Source organism: Lepidochelys kempii, chromosome 3 (genome assembly GCF_965140285.1).
Source record: "Lepidochelys kempii isolate rLepKem1 chromosome 3, rLepKem1.hap1, whole genome shotgun sequence".
Classification (NCBI taxonomy): domain Eukaryota; kingdom Metazoa; phylum Chordata; order Testudines; family Cheloniidae; genus Lepidochelys; species Lepidochelys kempii.
The window spans coordinates 156,507,612-156,530,253 of NC_136382.1; the positions used below are offsets into that span (position 1 = coordinate 156,507,612).

Genomic DNA, 22,642 nt, shown 5'->3' on the forward strand with positions numbered 1-22,642 from the left:
ACAGTTACTGAGACTGTACACAAAAGAAGATGACTCAAGTGGGAGAAGCCTGGGTTCGGAGAACGGAGGATTGTGGATATCATCTCTAGATATCATCTATCCCAAATTTTGCAGATTCTTCCTTCGGGTTTTACCAAAGTCATCCCTCATGCTTTCCAAAGATATGGGAGGGCCACTTTGAGGCATTACTTTGAACATAACTTTGGGGACCTCGTTCTGAGAGGTGATCCTGTTTTTCTGCATTATAAAGTGAAGCTATTAAATCATAATATTGAGACAATGAGTGCTCTACAGAACAAAATGTAATAGGGGATAAACCCAAGTTCTAGCCTCACTGCTATATGTATGCAGCTTGGCTAGCAAATATGGGTATACAGAATCATTATGAAGAGCCGAGAACCTCACAGAACACACACACAAAAAAACCCACAATGGTACAGCACATTCAGATTGCTAGAAAGCAAAACCTAGATTATAATTAGATCTAGGTACATGTTTTAATGTTCTAATTACACAACGATGACAGTGTGGCAAAATATGAAAAATTGAGAACCACTGACCAAGCAATTTTAAAGGCTGGATAATGTTTTCCATTTTTCATTTAAAAAAAATAAATAAAAAAAGACTTGAGCTTTTTGTTTCCAAGGAATAATGAAATGGGGATCATGACAGACTAATCCCCATTACAAATAAATCAGTGAAACTATCTAAAGAACATACAAAGGCTCTGTTCCTACAAAAGGCTCAGTGCCCACACACTGAAGTTTTTCCATAACCTGGCTTCAAATTACACTTAGATTACAAGTATAATGCTGCTGTATTCTCTGGAAATGGAGTTTGCAGCCTGCCTTCAATATAGACTCCTTGCGGGAAAACTGCCCACATCACTAACATACCGTACACCAGGGGTCTCAAACATGTGGCCGGCAGAGTTATTTGCTGCGGCCCACCAAGCTGCCCCCCCCACCCCGAGTTATTTCCTGCAGCCACCAAGCTCCCCTCCCCTGCCGCCTCCCCTCCCCTGCAGCGTGCTGCATCCCCGCTCCTCTGCCTACCTCCAGGCACTTCCTGCTGCCAAACAACTGTTTGGTGGCTCTTAGTGCTTTTCAGGGAGGAGGAGCAGGGACCCACGCGCTCAGGGAAGGAGGCGGAGATTTGGGGAAGGGGTTGGAATGGGGGGCAGGGAAAGGGTAGAGTGGGGAGGGGTGTCAGTGATGCCGCCCTCTGGCCAATGCACTAGTCCTCATGTGGCCCTCGTGGTGATTTGAGTTTGAGATCTCTGCCATACACCATATGACTTTCTATACATCTGGCAGCTTCTACTCAGGAGGGACCAGGACTGGGCAAACAGGGAAAGACTATTGGAATGTAACTTTTTCTTCCGAGATATGAAATTCCCCTTGGAATTAATTTATTTGTATTTAAATAATTTATTGACCGTTATGAAGGAGCAGAGACAAGTGTTATTCCATACAGAGTTAGACACAAATAGAAATGTACGTACAGAATACTGCCCACAAGCCAAATTTATAACACACAGTCTTTGCTTTGGGCCACAATAAAATAAGTAGAGATGAGCAAAGGAGGGGCAGTCTGGGTTTTGGCAAAGCCAACCCCCCAAATGGCATGTTGAGGAATGGTTCATGTGCGCATTCCCCTTGGTTCTCACTCTTTTTGATAGAAAGGAAGAAATAGTTCAGCTAAAAAGGTTTGGTTAGACCCCCCCACACACACACCTCTCTCTCTTTTTTTTTTTTATTAAAGGTTTGATAAGAAGCAAGAAAGATGCATACAAGGCATATAAGATCAAAACTACCAGATGTGTTGATTTTAAGCACATACTTAGGTGTTTTGCTTTATAGGGTCCTTACTGAGTATCTTAAAGGATCTTACGGTAAACGTTGTCCCTCCTCGCCCCTTCTTTGTTTATTACCCTCACTTGAGGGCTACTTCTGCTCCTAATGAAGTCAGTGAAAAGACTTCCATTGACTTCAGTGACATTGGATTGGGCATTTGATGTCGTGTGAGGCCTTCTCTAATTAAGCTTTACTGAAGCTTTCGGTGAAGCAAAATAAGTTATACTGATATAAAGTGTCATATATGGATATACCTGCAATGACACTAGGGCTTACTGGCATAAGTATACAAAGAATTAAACAAAAAATAACCCTACCACCCAAATGAAACACCTATACCCCTTGCAGACAACATTCTGCTGATCAATCTTTTTAAGTGTAGATCAGGCCTTAAACTAGAAGCTCTTTGGGGTAGGGGCCATGTCTTTACTTGTTTCTGTGAAGTGCCTAGCAACATTTTGGGTGCTCAAAAATGCAAAAACATCATCAAGAAACTTCAGTGTTCTAAAAGAAGTTCTATGTATTTTATGGAAAAAATATTGAAAACAGCACAAAAGCTCCTAATCATCAATATTTACTTTATACCAAGCACTCTCTTCAAAAGGACACAGCACTGCCTTGCTCTTCAAAGCCATAATCACAGCACCAGACAGCCAATGGAAAGTGACACCAAAAAAGCAGCACCCAATGTTATACCAGCATTAGTCAGTCATGTCTGCTTCCTGTGGGCTCATTTCCTCGTTGTGTGAGCAGACAGAATCGATACAGCTCCTACTTATATACTTCACTGTTGCATCTCAGTGCTTTGATTTAAGGAGCACCTGAGGAATAACCTGAGGCATAACACTGACAATGTAAGACCTCACCCTTGGGTTATGCCATGTGAACTGAGATCTCCTTACCATCAGGGCTCACAATGCCTTAGCTTAGCTTTACTTTATGCCACATGGGTTTAGCTATGGTCTGATGAACCCTGAAGATAAGGATATCTCAGTGCATTCAGCACAGTCTAAAGCTAAGCTGTGGCATGGTGAACATCAGTGAGTTTTATCCATGGTCAGTGAAACCATTGATCATAATTTATTGTTTGAAGGTGGGGAGAAGTTAATTTGACCTCAGAATTCTTGACCCTTTTATTCTTAGAGAGGATCAGGATGTGTTGTAAAGCAGACTTAATAATGTGAGGGACTTCTGCATTCAGTCATTCTCTAGCTCTCTGAAGAAATATCCATTCTGTCTCAGATCCCACAGCACGGAAGGAGATTTGGGAGGGAAAGGAGAATTAGCACAAGAGCACTTGATTATTTTAAGTCCACATTTCCCCAAGGGTCTGAGAGGGCACTTACTGCCTACCAATTGACAGTGAAGACCAAATAAATTGTATGCACATTAGTTTAGGCTTTGTCTGTTAACACAACCTACCAAGCACTAAGATCTATTTTAAACAAGCTAATATTGTTACTACTTATCACTGACGTATATATTGCTTACAGTATTTGAGACGCTGGATTTCACAAGAAATCCTTGATTAATAACCAACATGTAACCTTTGATTAATTAGCAGATATCCCAGTATAACATCCTTGAACTTTCAGGTGAATTAGTGTAAGAGCTCCTAAAAATTAATTACTGTATATCAAATCAGACAAATATGTGAAAGAAAAAAAAGTGTCAGTAAGAGGGAACAAGGCATAAATCTTTACTCCATGCAAAAGGCTATGAAAAAGTAAAAGTAGTTGTGGTTCTATCAACCTTCAGATTTCTGGTTAATACCCAAAATATTAGAGATGCTTGAATCTCAGTTGATTTGGCAGTTCACTTCAGTTCCAAGAGACTCTTACCCATACTTCTTTGATCTGGAAATTAGCCTGTAAATCTGGCAATAGGATCTGTCTTGCAAGTTTTCTATTATTCTGAGTTTTGGCTTAGCCAGAAATCCTATGAGACCAGCAGCCAGTGTGTTCATGGACTTGGACTGAATAGGAAGTCAGAATCACCAGGTTCTCTTCTCTACTGCTTGTCTTGTCCTGCATTCCACATCTATGCAACCTACCTAGCTCATGGGAGCGTTCTGAGGCTTTGTGAATTTGTAAAGCATTGTGAGATCCTCAGATAAAAGAGTGAAGTATTACTTTCCTGCAATATTTTTGCATTTCCAGTTCCAGTCTGGATCAAAATTAGAAAGGGTAGAGACATAAAAAGGTCACAAGTTTCAAACCTCAAAAGAGCTTACATTAGGTTTAGTGTGGATGAACTAACTGATGTGTGAAAGGGAAGGTAAGTAACTTCCACTATATGGAGATCCACTCTCACTCTGAACTGATTTTAATGAAATTCTTCATATCATTTGTTGATCCATTTGATGCAAATGTAGGATTTTGATCAAACCAAGGCCATACTTAAGGACAGGAACCTGAATGAAAATCCAAGGAATCAGTATATAGGAAGCTTATTTCTTGAGGATTATCTCATTTCTAATTTTAGATTCACAACATGCCTGGGGCACCAGATTCTGTCATATTCAAAGAATGCTGTTTAGCCAAAGTCTGACCTTGGTTCAAGGAGCCCAGTGTATCCATTCATTGACTATATGTTGGTCTAGTCAAACCTCAACATCATTTTGTGGCAAATGCACAGTTATTTGACCTAGTGAAGAATGTTAATTGCTTCCCCTCATAGTGCCTCGATACCCTGTTCATTTCCTTCTATCATTGTCTTTTGCCATGCTGCATGGAAAAACTGTCCACGCTCTATTTAGTAATCCACCATCCTCGCCTCTTTAAATGCTTCTTAAATCCCCACTTCTTCCATGTCACTTTTAATTTAGATTATAGGTTCTTCAGAGCAGGAATCTAGCATACATTTTTCAAAAGTGCAGTCTTTATTTGTTCACTTAGGCACCTAGTAGACATTTGTACAGCATCCAAACAAATAAAAATAAAGGGGGGAGGGGGAGGGATAGCTCAGTGGTTTGAGCATTGGCCGGCTAAACCCAGGGTTGTGAGTTCAATCCTTGAGGGGGCCATTTAGGGGATCTGGGGCAAAAATTGGGGATTGGTCTTGCTTTGAGCAGGGGGTTGGACTAGATGACCTCCTGAGGTCCCTTCCAGCCCTGATATTCTATGACAACTGCTTGTTCCTAGTGCCATAAAAACAAACACATAGTCCCTTAGGAAAAGCACCAGTTCCCCAAAGCTTCTGTGGGACTAGAACAGTAAACTCCCTAAAAGAAATGCCTTTTAAGCCTAATTTTCAAACAATGAGACCTGCATACAAAAATGTGTGCTGGCAATTGCATATTTACATTTGCCACCACAATTATGCACTCATACAAATGGCTAGCAAGGTCCCTAATTTAAACATTTTCAGGCACAAATGTAGGTGTAGACCTGCAGATGCATTTTTACCTGAAGACCTGAAGTCTTAGTTTTTCCTTAACCATGAAAATAATGCCAAAAATAAAAAGATCTGGAAAGGTATTTGTGGGACAAAGTTACTAGTGCAAACACCCAAAACTGAGAAATAGAAGCATTTTTCTTGGGTGACATTTCCTAACCTGTTATAAGATACTTTGGCATGGTATTGAAGAGTGTGTGGATCAGCAAGTACCAGTTTTCTTGTTGAGAAGCAGCTGGAAGCAACCAGGGGTGCTGAGAGCCATTGAACTAAACTCCAAACCCTGTATATGATGGAAACTACTTCAAGCCAGAGGCTACTGCAGCACCCCCAGTTCCAGCACCTATGGAAGTAACTAATAAAATATAACTCATTATCTTGAAACAAGAGCTTGATAAAGCATGGTGGATAATAAACTTGTAAATGCCAAGTAGGGGAGTTTATGAACAGAGGAGACTGCATTGCACCCTTAAACATGGAGTTTAGCATAAATCTATAATAGGCCCAAAATGTAATTAAAAAAAACTGAACTATTACCTGAAAATAAGACAATGAGCAAGTGTTAAAAATTAAGGAAGTGGCATGGCATTTTTTCCCCCTCCATATAACTTGAAATTTCTGGAAAATGCTAGTGAACAAAATTTCTCTCTCATTTTTCTGGAATTTTCCATTGTGAAAACAAAACTGATTTTCTGACCAGCTCTACATAAAACGGATAATGCAGATCATGTAGTGTATTGAATATATATTGTAGTGGATACTACTACTACTCCTGTGGTATAGTTCCTTTCCTCAGGACATGCTTTAAAAATATTAATCACAACACCTTAGTGACATAGTTATTGTATTGTATCTATTTCATAAGTGAGGCACAGAGACACTAAGTGGCTTACTCAAGGTCACACAGTGAGGCAGAGGGTCATGATCCCCAATTCTCTGCTCTATACAGACAACACAGCCCCTGAATTACCTCATCAGGTGGCCACATCCCAGAATTGTTCACTCAGTTCTTACACCCCAGGCAAAAATTCTCCCACAGAGTCAAAGAAACTTCAGGATGTGGCTCAAGCATACCACTATCAGGCAGGGAGATGTATCACATGTTCCAATAGGTCTGTTTCATCTCTAATTTCTATGGTTCCCTAGCCAGATGCTGGATAAAACACATTCTATGTGTACCACTTAATGAGATGGCAGCTTGATTCTATGCCTGAGAACATACACAAGCATATACAAAATCAGAAGTCTCTTACAATGGCCCGATCCTAAAAAAAAAAAAAAAAAAAAAAAGGGGGGGGGGACACAGCCAGTGGGGCTCCATTCAGGCATAGAGGGCTGCCTGTGCACATCCCTTTCCAGGATTGGGGCTTGTTTTAAATAATTAAATTGCTGATTTTAATCATGTTCTGTGTTTATACTTTTTACCTATTTTTCTAAAGAATGCCAACCATGAAGAATCTGTCTATCATTATAAACATGTTGTTTTTGCCTTTATTCTATATTTGGTGTTTCTTTTTGCTTATCAGGAGGATACACAATATCTATACATATTTATATAGCGTACATTTATTGAGATTCTTAATGTTTACATTATGTTAGAAAATGGTAAATTATGCCTCATTTATTACATAATTTTTGTTGTGATGTGTGCCAAACTCTATTTGGATGGAAAAATCAAATTCATTTAAAAATGCACAAAAACAATGTTTTGGGTTTTTTATTAAATAAAATATCTTAAAATGTGCTGGTTACATAAAAAGTTTAGTTTTAAATGTAAAACATGTTTTGATAAACTGATATATTAAATAAAGAAGTTTTGTTAGTTAATGAATTGATCTCACTGTTTCTGGTCACCATGTCCTTCATAATTTTGGAACTAGTAGATCTTATCCTCTCACGCCTAGTTTTTGTTCACATATTAGAAGAGGAGAAAAAGCAGGAAAGCTTGTTTAAGTCCAAATTGGTTTCTTAATTTTGAATGAATCAGTCACTGAACTGAATTAAATAAATGAAAAAAGCTATGGCTTTCAAAAGCAGGTTTAGAATTTCAGTGAACTCTAGTTATAGGTGTTTAGCCAGAGACTTCCACAAGTTCAGTAGTATGACTTTCTTTAAAACTTTGCTGCAAACCATGTACTGCTTAATTTAATTTAAATTTTAATAGTTTATGCTTAAAAACAGGTTGTCAATTTCAAATTTAATTTTAAGTAGGAAACCTGTACTTCATTTATTTAAATAAGAATTCAGTTTTAAAAAAAAAAAAAAAAAAAAAACACACCATTGATTCTAACCACTTTGATTGGCAGGGTTTACCCTTCAGCCCTGAAAGAGAAGGGAATAAATGGACAGACACACGCCAAGAGAAGTACTCTTAGGACCTAGATTGACAATGGGATACTGCCATAGAGGCCGGGCCAGCCTTTTCGGCAAGCGAGGAAGTTTAAACAGAAAATGTCCTGCTTTTCAGAAATGCTATTAGCTCTTGTACAAGAGGGAAACTTCTACAGATTCAGAAAATAGCCACCACAGATGTGTAGAACAGTTAGAAAAGAAACCTAAAGGCAGGCTGAAAGAATCAGGAATTTTAACCTTCTTTTACAGAAGCTCAGTAAATGTTAAGTTATGCTTTTCCTGTACCCCACTCTCTTTAGTCTATTTTAGGACATGTTTAAGCATTTTAAAGTACAAAGAAAAGGAGAGCAGAAGAACAGAGTGGAATAGTCCTTTGTACACTGCAACATTTTCACAAAAATATACATGCCAAAACAATATATTTGAATGGTAATTTTGTAACACCATGTCCATATGCATATCAACTCACATCCCTTGAGACTTGCTGTATTTCTGTTGCCAATTCAGAAATGATTCATTTGATTAATAAATTATATACTTTATAAAGTATAAATTATACTTTGAGGCCTGAATAGCTCTTGGAGTAATTAATTATTAAAAAGCACATAAGAACAGTGGAAACTGGGTTAGTTGACTAGCATCTAAATATGTTAAAGAATCAGGCCCTAAGTTAATGTCTCACATGGACATCAACTTCTAGATGCTTTGGTTATAGAGCAAACACCTTTCACGTTCCAAAATGGTTGAACCATGCTTGTCCAAAACTTAAAAATAAAATAAAATCACTTTTCAGGTACGGCCTCTGCCCAGAGGCAGAACTTTCTGAAACAAAGCAGTTGGAATAAAAAACATTTCGCATCTTAATAGCAGAAGTGGCAAGAGATACAATTGCCTAGTCTTTTGAGATCTTGAGAGAAAAACTATACACTCTGTGCATGCGTGTGCGCACACACCACTATTCAGAAAGAGAGACACCACAATAATCAGTTCTTCCAGAAAAATGCATCCACCTCTGGCTTGTGTGCGCGCACAGATAAACAACTGCTGCACTCCATTAGCACAAAACAGTTTATGGCAGGAATCGAATACCATTTCAAATTGAAATCCAGCCCATTTCCAAAAGCAAGGGTATTTGTATACTTGATTCTCAATAAGTTTAGTGAACTGAATATGCCCTTGACTAAGATGTTTTCTCAATTCCCTTTCATTCCAACTTTCTAAAAGCCAGGCATGTTCCAATGATTGATTAAATTGATGCTGTCTAACTTGTTGGCTTTGTCTCCATCACACTTCTCCATAAATACATACAAATCATGAGCATGCAATGATTTAGCAATCACTGAATGATGAAGAAATCTGACACACATGGTTTATAGATCAGTGGTATAGCTCTGGAAACAATTGCTTGTTCAATGAATCAATCAATGGCTTGATTTAGAATCAGTGACAACCCTTCAGAAATCCCAATTGTGGCTCTGCGAACACTGCCACACACCCCTTAACATTCACTGAGTTGGCTTCAGCTCTTTGTTATTACAGGGGTCCTCAGCTATAATTGACAGTGCTCATTAATCCTTCCATCAGTGTCTTATAGCACGGATCCTGTCTTGGGAAAGAGTGCAGAGAACTGGTTATTCAACTGCTCTAGAAATCAGTCTCTCCAAAAGAAAAAAGGAAGCACTTTATCATGAGTGACTTCCTGTTACAAAGCAGGCATAAAGCTTAAATATAGTATTTGATGGAAAATCCATCATCCTTTGAATACTTCTAGAAATATAAACATTAAATCCTATCTGAATCTCATGTACTTCTAAAGTGTCTGTTACCAGAGTCTCCAGGTACTGAAAAAGGCAAGTAAGATTTGCACTGCAATGTTAATACAACAGATTTCTTAGTACATTCTGTTCTTCAATTCTCCCATATTTGCTGGCTGGTTGTGAGGAGGTGTATACCTGCGTGGGCATGTATGTGTATGCAAGCACAGGCTCTTTCACTGCACACTTACATTTACTCGTCTGCAGTTACTACAGGAAGTCTTTCACCTTTTTGCTAATTTTGCAGAATGCTCTGAAAATCGTCAAGCTTGACCTTCTTACAGTATCTTGTTCTCTTAACAAGTCTCTACCAATCATGTGCAAACAGATTGTCCAGAGGCTCATAACATGGACAGATTAGGGTAGGTTTTCACAAGGATGGCAAAGGCATGTCCCTGATGCAAAGGCCACCCCTCTGCCAAATTTCAACCTCCTGCTCCATAGCGCATAGGAACTTGAACTTCTCAACTAAATGGCAGTCAGAGTTAAAAATACATGTATATCTTGGCAAGACTATATTTTTTTCTAATCTCATTCTTGGAAGTGTCAACCATTTTAGCTGAAACTCTCCAAAAGGCAGCCTTAGGCAGACACCCACCATAGGAAATTTCAGCCCAAACTGTTAAAATTTAGCAAAGTATAAGAAACTAAAAACAGGGTCTTATGATGAGAAGCATTGGGCAACTTCAGCTGTGGGCAATGCTGCCCACAACTCCTATAAATATATATATTAAAGCACTACTACCATATACTGCATTTAAGTGAACAAAGTTGGTTCTCATTGGGCAAGTTTGGCAACTTGGGCTATGCTGGAGGTTTGGACTGTCACATACTTTATATTCAAGACATGCTGCACTAAACTAATGGCTCAATTCTTTCATTTTATGGATCACTATGCAAAAGAATAAGATTCTTTCATGGACCGCTACCCACCACTCAAAAATGGTCCTTGGTGGTCCACAGAGAGACGTGCTCGAGCACAACTGGAGATCTTCAAACTTAAGTCCAGGAACCACTGCACTGGTTTACTCGCTAAGCTCTGCATGAAAGGAACTCTTTCACTTCAGGGTTTAACACGATCACACAATTGCTTCCATTTTATCTCTGTCAAATATTCCTTGAAATTTCATGAGCCCTGTATTTCAGGATACTGTAGCATGAAAGAAGCAAGAAAGAAAAAACGTATTTCTGCAGTCTGGGACCATAGTGAGCTGTTCAGCCAACTGTAAATATTTTGAATTCAATTGCCCCTATGCAAGAAAGGGTAGGAGAAAAATTAAATAAAAATCAATGGTCATGCTTTATAATACTAGATGTTTTACTTTTTCCAGGGCTTTGATTATAAAATGCAGCACATCTGCTCAGTCAGTGCATCTCGTGCTTTATAGTAGTTCTTCCACTTTGCTGCCCTCCACCTTTCTTCCATAGTGCTAGGACATTCTGGGGCAAAACCGCATGGAAGCCTGACAGCTGGCGGTGTAGTTGCAGCATGACAATCTTTGTTGGAAAGTGACACTGTATGGGCTCTTCTCTTTAAAGGAAGAGTGGACAGGAAATGGAATACAGAGCATAAGCTTGAATCTAACAGAGGTCAATAGCACCGACAGGCAATTGACCTCTGGCGGCTGTTCAGTGGGCTGTGTAATGTTTAATGGTGGGTTCAGCCAAATGCTTTACGGACAAGCATTTACACCGTAACACGAGCACTGCAACTCAGAGGACAAAGAGTGCATGAGCTAAGGGGAATGAATTTCCTTCTCACTCCAAAGGATAGTCCCTCCACAGCAAAAGTGGCACACAACAGTCAGGAAGCGTGCATTGCCAGTGCCTGGGTTGTAGCGCCCAACTTTGATTGGAAAAGATTCATAAATACAAGCAGTAACTGTCGCTCCTATCACAGGTTCACAAAGTAGGGTCATACTACCTGTGTATCAGGAAATGTTGACAGCTGCTGGGTATTTGTGAATATTTTCATGCATCATAAAAGTTTCAGGACTTTTGACACATGATTATTTAGCTAAATAATCCATTTGCTACTCTTCTGTTTAAGACGTTTCACAGAAGGAGCAGGCACACTATGATAGAAAAAAAATTACCTAAACAATAAGTGATTTAGGAGCCTTGGCACCACTGAAAATCAATGGGAGATAGGAACCTGCCAGCTGTTTCCAAAAGCACCCAAGTCACTTTGGAGCTTTTGAAAATTGTACCCTATGTGACATAGGTGACCAATCGTGCATCAAGAGTGACAAATAGCTAATGCACACAGTTCCCAAACAATCCATCGGCTGAAATTTGTTCAACTCTTTGGCTAATATTAGTGAATTAAAGCTTCTATCAACAACAAATGACAATGACCTGGTGTGACTGGCTGCTTCACTCACCGCTAGGCTACGCTGGCACCTCCCCCTGCCTGTTCTGGGAATAGTTCACCAGGTCGATGCCCCTTCCTGCAGCCCCTCTCTCACTCCCTGAGCTGCTGCTGCCGCCCCTTTGTGACAGAGCCCTCCAGCCAGGTATCCACATATTTTCCCCTTCTGGGGTACCAAAGGGTTCCTTCAGTGGTCCCAGGCAGTCTTCCCGTTCACCACTACATAATACCACTGCCTCAGTGGCTGGCAAGAGAACCCAGGTCCACCCTCTACTCTAGGTTCCGGCTCAGGGACCCTCTAGCCAGCAGTCAAGATCTGTTCCCCTTTAAACCTTACTGCCTTTCCCTGAGCTCTCTCTCTACCATCTGCCATTCCCCACTCTGTGGGGTTTGCCAGCCACCTAACTCCCCACCGAGTAACTGTGGGCTACCTGTTCCTGTAGCCTCCAAATTCTCCTCCCTTCTCCCAGAGGGTGACTGCGGACTTTTACAGAAGCCCCCTCAGCTGCCAATTTCCTGTCCAGCCCAGCTCATTCCTCCTCAGCTGGGCTCCCTCCCTCAGTCATGGGATTGCTTAGCCACCTGATTCTCCTCAGCTGTGGCTTCTTGGGTTAATTAGCCCCACTTCTCAATCTGCCTTAACCCTTTCAGAGCAAGTGTGGGTGAACATCCCATCACATCTGGAAGAATTTGTTACAGAGTGACCCCTGTTTTAAACCACCGAATACTTGGCTAATACAATACTTCAGACAAGCCCACAACAATAGCCTGGAGGCACATAAAGCAATGATGCGTGAAATAATAATCTTGTACTCCTCTCATAAAAAAAGAAATTGCCCAAATGAGGGCCAGTTCACAAACACCCTTCACACACAGAAATAGGGGCTAAATTCACAATGAATAATTCAATCAACTCTAATCAAATGACTTCTATTAGCACGACAGCCCAGTGCCTTGCAGAAGCCCCCTCATTTACATAACTTTTCATCTAGAGCTAATGTAGGGACAAAGAATAATGACAATATATATTCATTAATGTAAAATGAGTTTTAGTTCACATAAAAGGTCCTGGATTGACAGCACTGATTCAGTATCCTGAACATTTACTTTTTATCCTAAGTCATGTTCCTCTCATTCTCAAACAGATTACAACATTTTTGGTTTAACACACAATATGTTAATATTTCCCACTGAGCAGTGATTCTTTGACTTGCATTTTTTACTGAATGGAATATCAAAACACAAGATAGTTTACATAAATCTGCTGCAATTATGCCTTTTTAATTATGTACATAACCATCACTGTTTTGAAAGATGCCATCGCATTCCAAATGCATGAGCTCTGGTACCTGTCACTGTCACTTAAGTGTCAGACCTGTAACATTCCCATCAGTCCAGCTGAGATGCAGGAGAGGAGGCAACCTTACCAGACAAAATATGCAGGGTCCTCATCGCTTGCATTTTTCAAACTGCCATTTATCTACCTTCATGCTCCCCCTCCCCCTCATGTCAATCCTTTTTTTGCACTATATTCAAAAATCACAAGTTAATTAACAATTCATTATGGTACTCCATAAACATCCCTCATTCACTACAATACTGAGTAGCATAGTCTGTAAGGACTTGTCTACATGCAGAGTTGCACCAATTTAAACTTAGGGTATGATATTAATTTACTTAAACTGGTGCAAAAACCTATGTGGGCATGCTTATCTTGGTTTAAGCCAGGTTTATTTCAGTTCGTCTTAAATTGATTAGGAAAAGATTTAAGCTAAACCCAAGTAAGACACACACGGAAATAGTGTCCATGCAGTGGTTTGTGCTCTTTTGACTGGTGTAGAAAAGAGCTGAGTGTTTGGGGGACAAGAGCTTGTTATTAAGACAACCAGAAGTCCAACTTTTCAACAAGCTGGTTTACAGAGTACCTGTCCAGGAGTAGGGTGACCAAACATCTTGTTGAATTTTCCCTATAGCAGTTCAGGCATGCTCTCTTTACCCATACAAACTGGGCAGAAAATCTTCCCTGTCACAAATGTGCTTAAGGCTGGTATACCTGAAGAGACTGTTTTCAAATTCTCCCCCTATCCTCCCCTGTACAAATATACATCTTAATATCCATAATGTTATGTCCTCAAGACATCCCTCCTCAGATTCCTCCAGTGCCTGGAAAGAGTCTTGCTCTTGTTTTAATAGCGTGCTTAATAAATAAATAAATACTTAGCTCTTCTAGAATGCTTTCTAGCCACTGATCTCGAAAGCTTTACAAAGGAGGTGGGTATCATTATCCCCATTTTACAGATGGAGAAACAAAGCAAAAAGGGAAAGTTATTTACTCAAGATCATACAGGATGCCAATGGCAGAGCTTGCTAAGGAGGTTTTCCAATGTACTGGTCTCCTGACTCCCCATCCAGTGCTGCCTTCACAGGAATTAGTTAAAAGACAGGGAACAAAGGGTAGAAATAAATGGTAAATTTTCAGAATGGAGAGGAATCAGTCCTAGGACCAATCCTATTCAACTTATTCATAAATGATCTGAAGAAAGGGATAAACAGTGAGGTAGCAAAGTTTGCAGATGATACTAAACTGCTTAAGATAGTTAAGACCAAAGCAGACTGTGAAGAACTTCAAAAGGATCTCACAAAACTAAGTGATTGGGCAACAAAATGGCAAATGAAATTTAATGTGGATAAATGTAAAGTAATGCACATTGGAAAAAATAACCCCAACTATACATACAATATGATAGGGGCTAATTTAGCTACAACTAATCAGGAGAAAGATCTTGGAGTCATCGTGGATAGTTCTCTGAAGACGTCCACGCAGTGTTCGGCGGCAGTCAAAAAAGCAAACGGGATGTTAGGAATCATTAAAAAAGGGATAGAGAATAAGATGGAGAATATCTTATTGCCCTTATATAAATCCATGGTACACCCCCATCTTGAATTCTGAGAACAGATGTGGTCCCCTCATCTCAAAAAAGATATACTGGCATTAGAAAAGGTTCGGGAAAGGGCAACTAAAATGATTAGGGGTTTGGAATGGGTCCCATATGAGGAGAGATTAAAGAGGCTAGGACTTTTCAGCTTGGACAAGAGGAGACTAAGGGGGGATATGATAGAGGTCTATAAAATCATGAGTGGTGTGGAGAAAGTGAATAAGGAAAAGTTATTTACTTGTTCCCATAATATAAGAACAAGGGGCCACCAAATGAAATTAATGGGTATCAGGTTTAAAACAAATAAAAGGAAGTTCTTCTTCACTCAGTGCACAGTCAACCTGTGGAACTCCTTGCCTGAGGAGGTTGTGAAGGCTAGGACTATAACAGGGTTTAAAACAGAATTGGATAAATTCATGGAGGTTAAGTCCATTAATGGCTATTAGCCAGGACGGGTAAGGAATGGTGTCCCTAGCCTCTGTTTGTCAGAGGGTGGAGATGGATGGCAGAAGAGAGAGAGAGAGACCAAACTGTCTCCCAGTAGATAGAGATTAGAATCCTGACCAGGATGGTGGAGGTCCCCTCCTTTTTAGATGTTCTAAAGAGCCCATTCCAGGTTCTACATGCCAAGATGAGGCTTGTAGCATTTACAAAGTGCTATGTAATGCAGACTTGCAGCCAGGTTCTTAGGGTATGTCTACACTACGGAATAAGGTCGAATTTATAGAAGTCGTTTTTTTGGAAATCGGTTTTATATATTCGAGTGTGTGTGTCCCCACAGAAAATGCTCTAAGTGCATTAAGTGCATTAACTCGGCAGAGCGCTTCCACAGTACCGAGGCTAGAGTCGACTTCCGGAGCGTTGCACTGTGGGTAGCTATCCCACAGTTCCCGCAGTCTCCGCTGCCCATTGGAATTCTGGGTTGAGATCCCAATGCCTGATGGGGCTAAAACATTGTCGCGGGTGGTTCTGGGTACATATCGTCAGGCCCCCGTTCCCTCCCTCCCTCTGTGAAAGCAAGGGCAGACTATCATTTCGCGCCTTTTTTCCTGAGTTACCTGTGCAGACGCCATACCACGGCAAGCATGGAGCCCGCTCAGGTAACCGTCACCCTATGTCTCCTGGGTGCTGGCAGACGCGGTACGGCTTTGCTACACAGAAGCAGCAACCCATTGCCTTCTGGCAGCAGACGGTGCAATACGACTGGTAGTCGTCCTCGTCGTGTCCGAGGTGCTCCTGGCCACGTTGGCTGGGAGCGCCTGGGCAGACATGGGCGCAGGGACTAAATTTGGAGTGACTTGACCAGGTCATTCTCTTTAGTCCTGCAGTCAGTCCTATTGAACCATCTTATGGTGAGCAGGCAGGCGATACGGATTGCTAGTAGTCGTATTGTACCATCTTCTGCCAGGCAGGCAAGAAATGAGGATGGCTAGCAGTCGTACTGTACCATCTTCTGCCGAGCAGCCATGAGATGTGGATGGCATGCAGTCCTTCTGCACCGTCTGCTGCCAGCCAAAGATGTAAAAGATAGATGGAGTGGGTCAAAACAAGAAATAGACCAGATTTGTTTTGTACTCATTTGCTTCCCCCCGTCCCCTGTCTAGGGGACTCATTCCTCTAGGTCACACTGCAGTCACTCACAGAGAAGGTGCAGTGAGGTAAATCTAGCCATGTATCAATCAGAGGCCAGGCTAACCTCCTTGTTCCAATAAGAACGATAACTTAGGTGCACCATTTCTTATTGGAACCCTCCGTGAAGTCCTGCCTGAAATACTCCTTGATGTAAAGACACCCCCTTTGTTGATTTTAGCTCCCTGAAGCCAACCCTGTAAGCCTTGTCGTCAGTCGCCCCTCCCTCCATCAGAACAACGGCAGACAATCATTCCGCGCCTTTTTTCTGTGCGGACGCCATACCAAGGCAAGCATGGAGGCCGCTCAGCTCACTTTGGCAATTAGGAGCACATTAAACACCACACGCATTATCCAGCAGTATATGCAGCACCAGAACCTGGCAAAGCGATACCGGGCGAGGAGGCGACGTCAGCGCGGTCACGTGAGTGATCAGGACATGGACACAGATTTCTCTGAAAGCATGGGCCCTGCCAATGCATGCATCATGGTGCTAATGGGGCAGGTTCATGCTGTGGAACGCCGATTCTGGGCTCGGGAAACAAGCACAGACTGGTGGGACCGCATAGTGTTGCAGGTCTGGGACGATTCCCAGTGGCTGCAAAACTTTCGCATGCATAAGGGCACTTTCATGGAACTTTGTGACTTGCTTTCCCCTGCCCTGAGGCGCATGAATACCAAGATGAGAGCAGCCCTCACAGTTGAGAAGCGAGTGGTGATAGCCCTGTGGAAGCTTGCAATGCCAGACAGCTACCGGTCAGTTGGGAATCAATTTGGAGTGGGCAAATCTACTGTGGGGGCTGCTGTGATGCAAGTAGCCCATGCAATCAAAGATCTGCTGATATCAAGGGTAGTGACCCTGGGAAATGTGCAGGTCATAGTGGATGGCTTTGCTGCAATGGGATTCCCTAACTGTGGTGGGGCTATAGACGGAACCCATATCCCTATCTTGGCACCGGAGCACCAAGCCGCCGAGTACATAAACCACAAGGGGTACTTTTCGATAGTGCTGCAAGCTCTGGTGGATCACAAGGGACGTTTCACCAACATCAACGTGGGATGGCCGGGAAAGGTGCATGATGCTCGCATCTTCAGGAACTCTGGTCTGTTTCAAAAGCTGCAGGAAGGGACTTTATTCCCAGACCAGAAAATAACTGTTGGGGATGTTGAAATGCCTATATGTATCCTTGGGGACCCAGCCTACCCCTTAATGCCATGGCTCATGAAGCCGTACACAGGCAGCCTGGACAGTAGTCAGGAGCTGTTCAACTACAGGCTGAGCAAGTGCAGAATGGTGGTAGAATGTGCATTTGGACGTTTAAAGGCGCGCTGGCGCAGTTTACTGACTCGCTTAGACCTCAGCGAAACCAATATTGCCACTGTTATTACTGCTTGCTGTGTGCTCCACAATATCTGTGAGAGTAAGGGGGAGACGTTTATGGCGGGGTGGGAGGTTGAGGCAAATCGCCTGGCTGCTGGTTACATGCAGCCAGACACCAGGGTGGTTAAAAGAGCACAGGAGGGTGCGGTACGCATCAGAGAAGCTTTGAAAACCAGTTTCATGACTGGCCAGGCTACGGTGTGAAAGTTCTGTTTGTTTCTCCTTGATGAAACCCCCCGCCCCTTGGTTCACTCTACTTCCCTGTAAGCTAACCACCCGCCCCTCCTCCCTTCAATCACCGCTTGCAGAGGCAATAAAGTCATTGTTGCTTCACATTCATGCATTCTTTATTCATTCATCACACAAATAGGGGGATGACTACCAAGGTAGCCCAGGAGGGGTGGTGGAGGAGGGAAGGAAAATGCCACACAGCACTTTAAAAGTTTACAACTTTAATATTTATTGAATGACAGCCTTCTTTTTTTGGGCAATCCTCTGTGGTGGAGTGGCTGGTTGGCTGGAGGCCCCCCCACCGCGTTCTTGGGCGTCTGGGTGTGGAGGATATGGAACTTGGGGAGGAGGGCGGTTGGTTACAGAGGGGCTGCAGTGGCAGTCTGTGCTCCAGCTGCCTTTGCTGCAGCTCAACCATACACTGGAGCATACTGGTTTGGTCCTGCAGCAGCCTCAGCATTGAATCCTGCCTCCTCTCATCACGCTGCCGCCACATTTGAGCTTCAGCCCTGTCTTCAGCCCGCCACTTACTCTCTTCAGCCCGCCACCTCTCCTCCCGGTCATTTTGTGCTTTCCTGCACTCTGACATTATTTGCCTCCACGCATTCGTCTGTGCTCTGTCAGTGTGGGAGGACAGCATGAGCTCAGAGAACATTTCATCGCGAGTGCGTTTTTTTTTCTTTCTAAGCTTCACTAGCCTCTGGGAAGGAGAAGATCCTGTGATCATTGAAACACATGCAGCGGGTGGAGAAAAAAAAAGGGACAGCGGTATTTAAAAAGACACATTTGATAAAACAGTCGCTACACTCTTTCAGGGTAAACCTTGCTGTTAACATTACATACATAGCACATGTGCTTTCGTTACAAGGTCGCATTTTGCCTCCTCCCACTGCGTGACTACCCCCTCAACCTTCCCCCCTCCCTGTGGCTAACAGCGGGGAACATTTCTGTTTAGCCACAGGCAAACAGCCCAGCAGGAATGGGCTCCTCTGAGTGTCCCCTGAAGAAAAGCACTCTATTTCAACCAGGTGACCATGAATTATATCTCACTCTCCTGGGGATAACACAGAGAGATAAAGAACGGATGTTGTTTGAATGCCAGCAAACATACACTGCAATGCTTTGTTGTACAATGATTCCCGAGTACGTGTTACTGGCCTGGAGTGGTAAAGTGTCCTACCATGAAGGACGCAATAAGGCTGCCCTCCCCAGAAACCTTTTGCAAAGGCTTTAGGACTACATCTAGGAGAACCGCAAATGCCAGGGCAAAGTAATCCTTTCACATGCTTGCTTTTAAACCATGTATAGTATTTTAAAAGGTACACTCACCAGAGGTCCCTTCTCCGCCTGCTGGGTCCAGGAGGCAGCCTTGGGTGGGTTCGGAGGGTACTGGCTCCAGGTCTAGGGTGAGAAACAGTTCCTGGCTGACGGGAAAACTGGTTTCTCCACTTGCTTGCTGTGAGCTATCTACAACCTCATCATCATCATCTTCTTCGTCCCCAAAACCTGCTTCCGTGTTGCCTCCATCTCCATTGAAGGAGTCAAACAACACGGCTGGGGTAGTGGTGGTTGAACCCCCTAAAATGGCATGCAGCTCATCATAGAAGCGGCATGTTTGGGGCTCTGACCCAGAGCGGCTGTTCGCCTCTCTGGTTTTCTGGTAGGCTTGCCTCAGCTCCTTCAGTTTCACGCGGCACTGCTTCGGGTCCCTGTTACGGCCTCTGTCCTTCATGCCCTGGGAGATTTTGACAAAGGTTTTGGCATTTCGAAAACTGGAACGGAGTTCTGATAGCATGGATTCCTCTCCCCAAACAGCGATCAGATCCCGTACCTCCCGTTCGGTCCATGCTGGAGCTCTTTTGCAATTCTGGGACTCCATCATGGTCACCTGTGCTGATGAGCTCTGCATGGTCACCTGCAGCTTGCCACGCTGGCCAAACAGGAAATGAGATTCAAAAGTTCGCGGTTCTTTTCCTGTCTACCTGGCCAGTGCATCTGAGTTGAGAGTGCTGTCCAGAGCGGTCATAATGGAGCACTCTGGGATAGCTCCCGGAGGCCAATACCATCGAATTGTGTCCACAGTACCCCAAATTCGAGCCGGCAATGTCGATTTAAGTGCTAATCCACTTGTCAGGGGTGGAGTAAGGAAATCAATTTTAAGAGTCCTTTAAGTCGAAATAAAGGGCTTTATTGTGTGGACGGGTGCAGGTTTACATCGATTTAACGCTGCTAAATTCAACCTAAAGTCCTAGTGTAGACCAGGGCTTAGAGGGCTTAGCACCATTGAATTCAATGGAGTTATGCAGGTGTGGGGGGCGGGAGGGCTGTGTGCTCTTGCTACAGTTCTTGGCTTTATTTAAGCAATTTTGAAATACTACCAGCCAAAAAAAATGGCTTCCTATTTTTGGCTCCAAGTACTTCCTCTGCTCATGGAAGTGATCCCTGGCTTCTTTTGGGAATGCATGTCTACCATAATCCCTCTCCACAATCCCTACAACTATCTTCAATGATTTGCATCATCTGTATTTAGCTGCACCCATAGATTCTTCATCCTTCTGAGCCTGCAGTAAGCCTCAGGTGTTTGTCTATGGACTCTTCAGGAATGAACTATAAGTAACTGGCATTGCTGACTGCTATCTAGTACTCCTCTGTGAAGGGAAGAGCCAGATTGGAGCAGGGCAGTGCAGGCTGCAATTGTATCTGCCAGAGAGCAGAAACCTACTTTTTTGATACACGTACTCAGACACCAGAAAGTAAAGTAAGCAGCCAGCAGGTGGTTGCTAGACAGGGAAGTAGGTAAACGTAGGAAGATCATGCAAACTACACATGCTGGGACAATGTATTAACAGCCTCACAGCCATTAATCTAAAGCATCCCCTAAAACACCTTGGGATCAGAAAGTCTCATAATGCAATGAGGCCATTTGTACGGCCTGTTCTCCACCCCTACTGCTGATTTAGTGGCATTCATAAGCCTATATTGTTTCCCACCTCAGCCACTGAAATAGGCTGACATGAAGTAGTGAATGACTTCAGCATATATCCACTTCTGGAAATATATTGTTCTGTATAGGAACAAGTCATCAACACTACCCTTGTAAAGATCTGTAACGTTCTTTAGCTTCAAACAGACAATAGTGTTTTTCCCACACTCTGCTGAACTCATCAGCTGATTTAGCATTGCATGGCGCCTTTCAGGGCCTCAGAGAATTCTGCTTCTTACTTAAGTGTGCTGTGCCAGTTTGTTACTTACATACTGCTCGATCTGCTGACCTCATCCTGGTTTGGTTCAGGCTCTCAGGAAAGCTAAACATGAATATTTCTCTTACATATGAAATTAATTCAGTTAGACCCAGTTACGCTGCTGACTTGCAGTTCTCACACTACTCACAGATGCCTTTTTAGCATTCTGGGACTTATCAGTGTGCTCGGCAAATGTTCACTCCTTGATATCCATAGGCAGCAATCCAGTATACGTGTGAAACAAGAGTCAGACCCAATGACTATCCCAGAAGATGATTTTTAAAAAATAATAATAATAAAAAAATAAGACACCAGTTCTACCTTGACTGGCTGAATATTAATCTCATATTAGCTGCAAAACTGTATGGGTCACATTGCACTTACTTTATGGGGCAAATTTTCAAAGCATCCTGAGCTCCTATTAAAGTCAATTGGAAATGGCATGGCTAAAAGCCTGCATAATATTTTGAATGTTTGGACACTATAAATTTTACTATTTCCCTCATTGCCCTTCTGAGTCCTCTGCTCTGTCAACCCCCTATTTTAAAGGTCAAATATAATTGGAAATTGTGTTTCATTTGTTCCTGGAATTTGAAAATCTTAATGATGTAGGTTTGTAAAGCTTATTCCCTCTTTGTTTTTACATCAGAGCTGAAATTGTAGCCCTATCATATGCTCAGATACCATAGCAATGGGCACAGTATGCAATCCTAAAAAGAATCTTTTCTTTGGTTACATGCCAAGTAAGATTTCATTTACTTTTGAATTTCCCCGACTCCGGGATGATTATGTGCAAGGTGCCATATACACATTTTGTATCATATCCTAAAGTGAAATATTAGAACAAGAGTTTGATAGTACACCCATCTAGAATAAATTTATTTACATCACCCATTAATGAACCATACAGGCACCATACAGAACAACCAATGTTGTGGTATCCACTATAGCATGCCAGTTTGGGGGTATAAAAACTGGTTTGAGGTTATGGAAAAACAATAAACAGCTCTATAAAATGTCTCATTTCAGCAGTTGTGTTGGAGACAGAGTATATCCATTAGGGTTCAGTTGGTTATGAAACCATCCAAAAATCAGTTCACCCGCAGAGACAAAATTTATTAAATGGTCATGACATATTCCTCTGGTCCTTTTGATATCTCATAATGACACTGACATATGGAAGACTCATATGGCTGGTTCCTTAGCCTATAACACCACTAATACTTCAAAGTTTGTTAAAGTGACAATTCAAAGCCATTTGCTTCCACTTATGACAGGAGGAAAAGTCTTTTTTTTAGACACAACTCATCTTACATGATGGATGAAAGACTGAAAAACTGCTCACTGCTTTCCAGGTATCTCTCCGTGCATCAAGGGACTCTGAAAGTTGCTCAATGTTAAGTGTTGAAAGACACTTTAGAATTCAATAACAGT

At 42.2% G+C, this 22,642-nt stretch overlaps 2 protein-coding genes across 2 annotated transcripts in view; both read right to left on the minus strand.

Annotated features, from left to right (window-relative positions):
* ALK (ALK receptor tyrosine kinase) overlaps window positions 1–22,642 on the minus strand; it is a 538,912-nt gene that overhangs the window by 490,591 nt on the left and 25,679 nt on the right. The window lies entirely within an intron of this gene.
* Window positions 5,786–20,002, minus strand: LOC144930369 (uncharacterized). The gene is made up of 3 exons (XM_078851928.1): window positions 19,299–20,002; window positions 18,269–18,710; window positions 5,786–5,789 (listed from the first exon to the last, which is right to left on the minus strand). The coding sequence occupies exons 1-3, from the start codon at window positions 19,873–19,875 to the stop codon at window positions 5,786–5,788; spliced, it is 1,023 nt and encodes a 340-aa protein (XP_078708054.1). The 5' UTR covers window positions 19,876–20,002.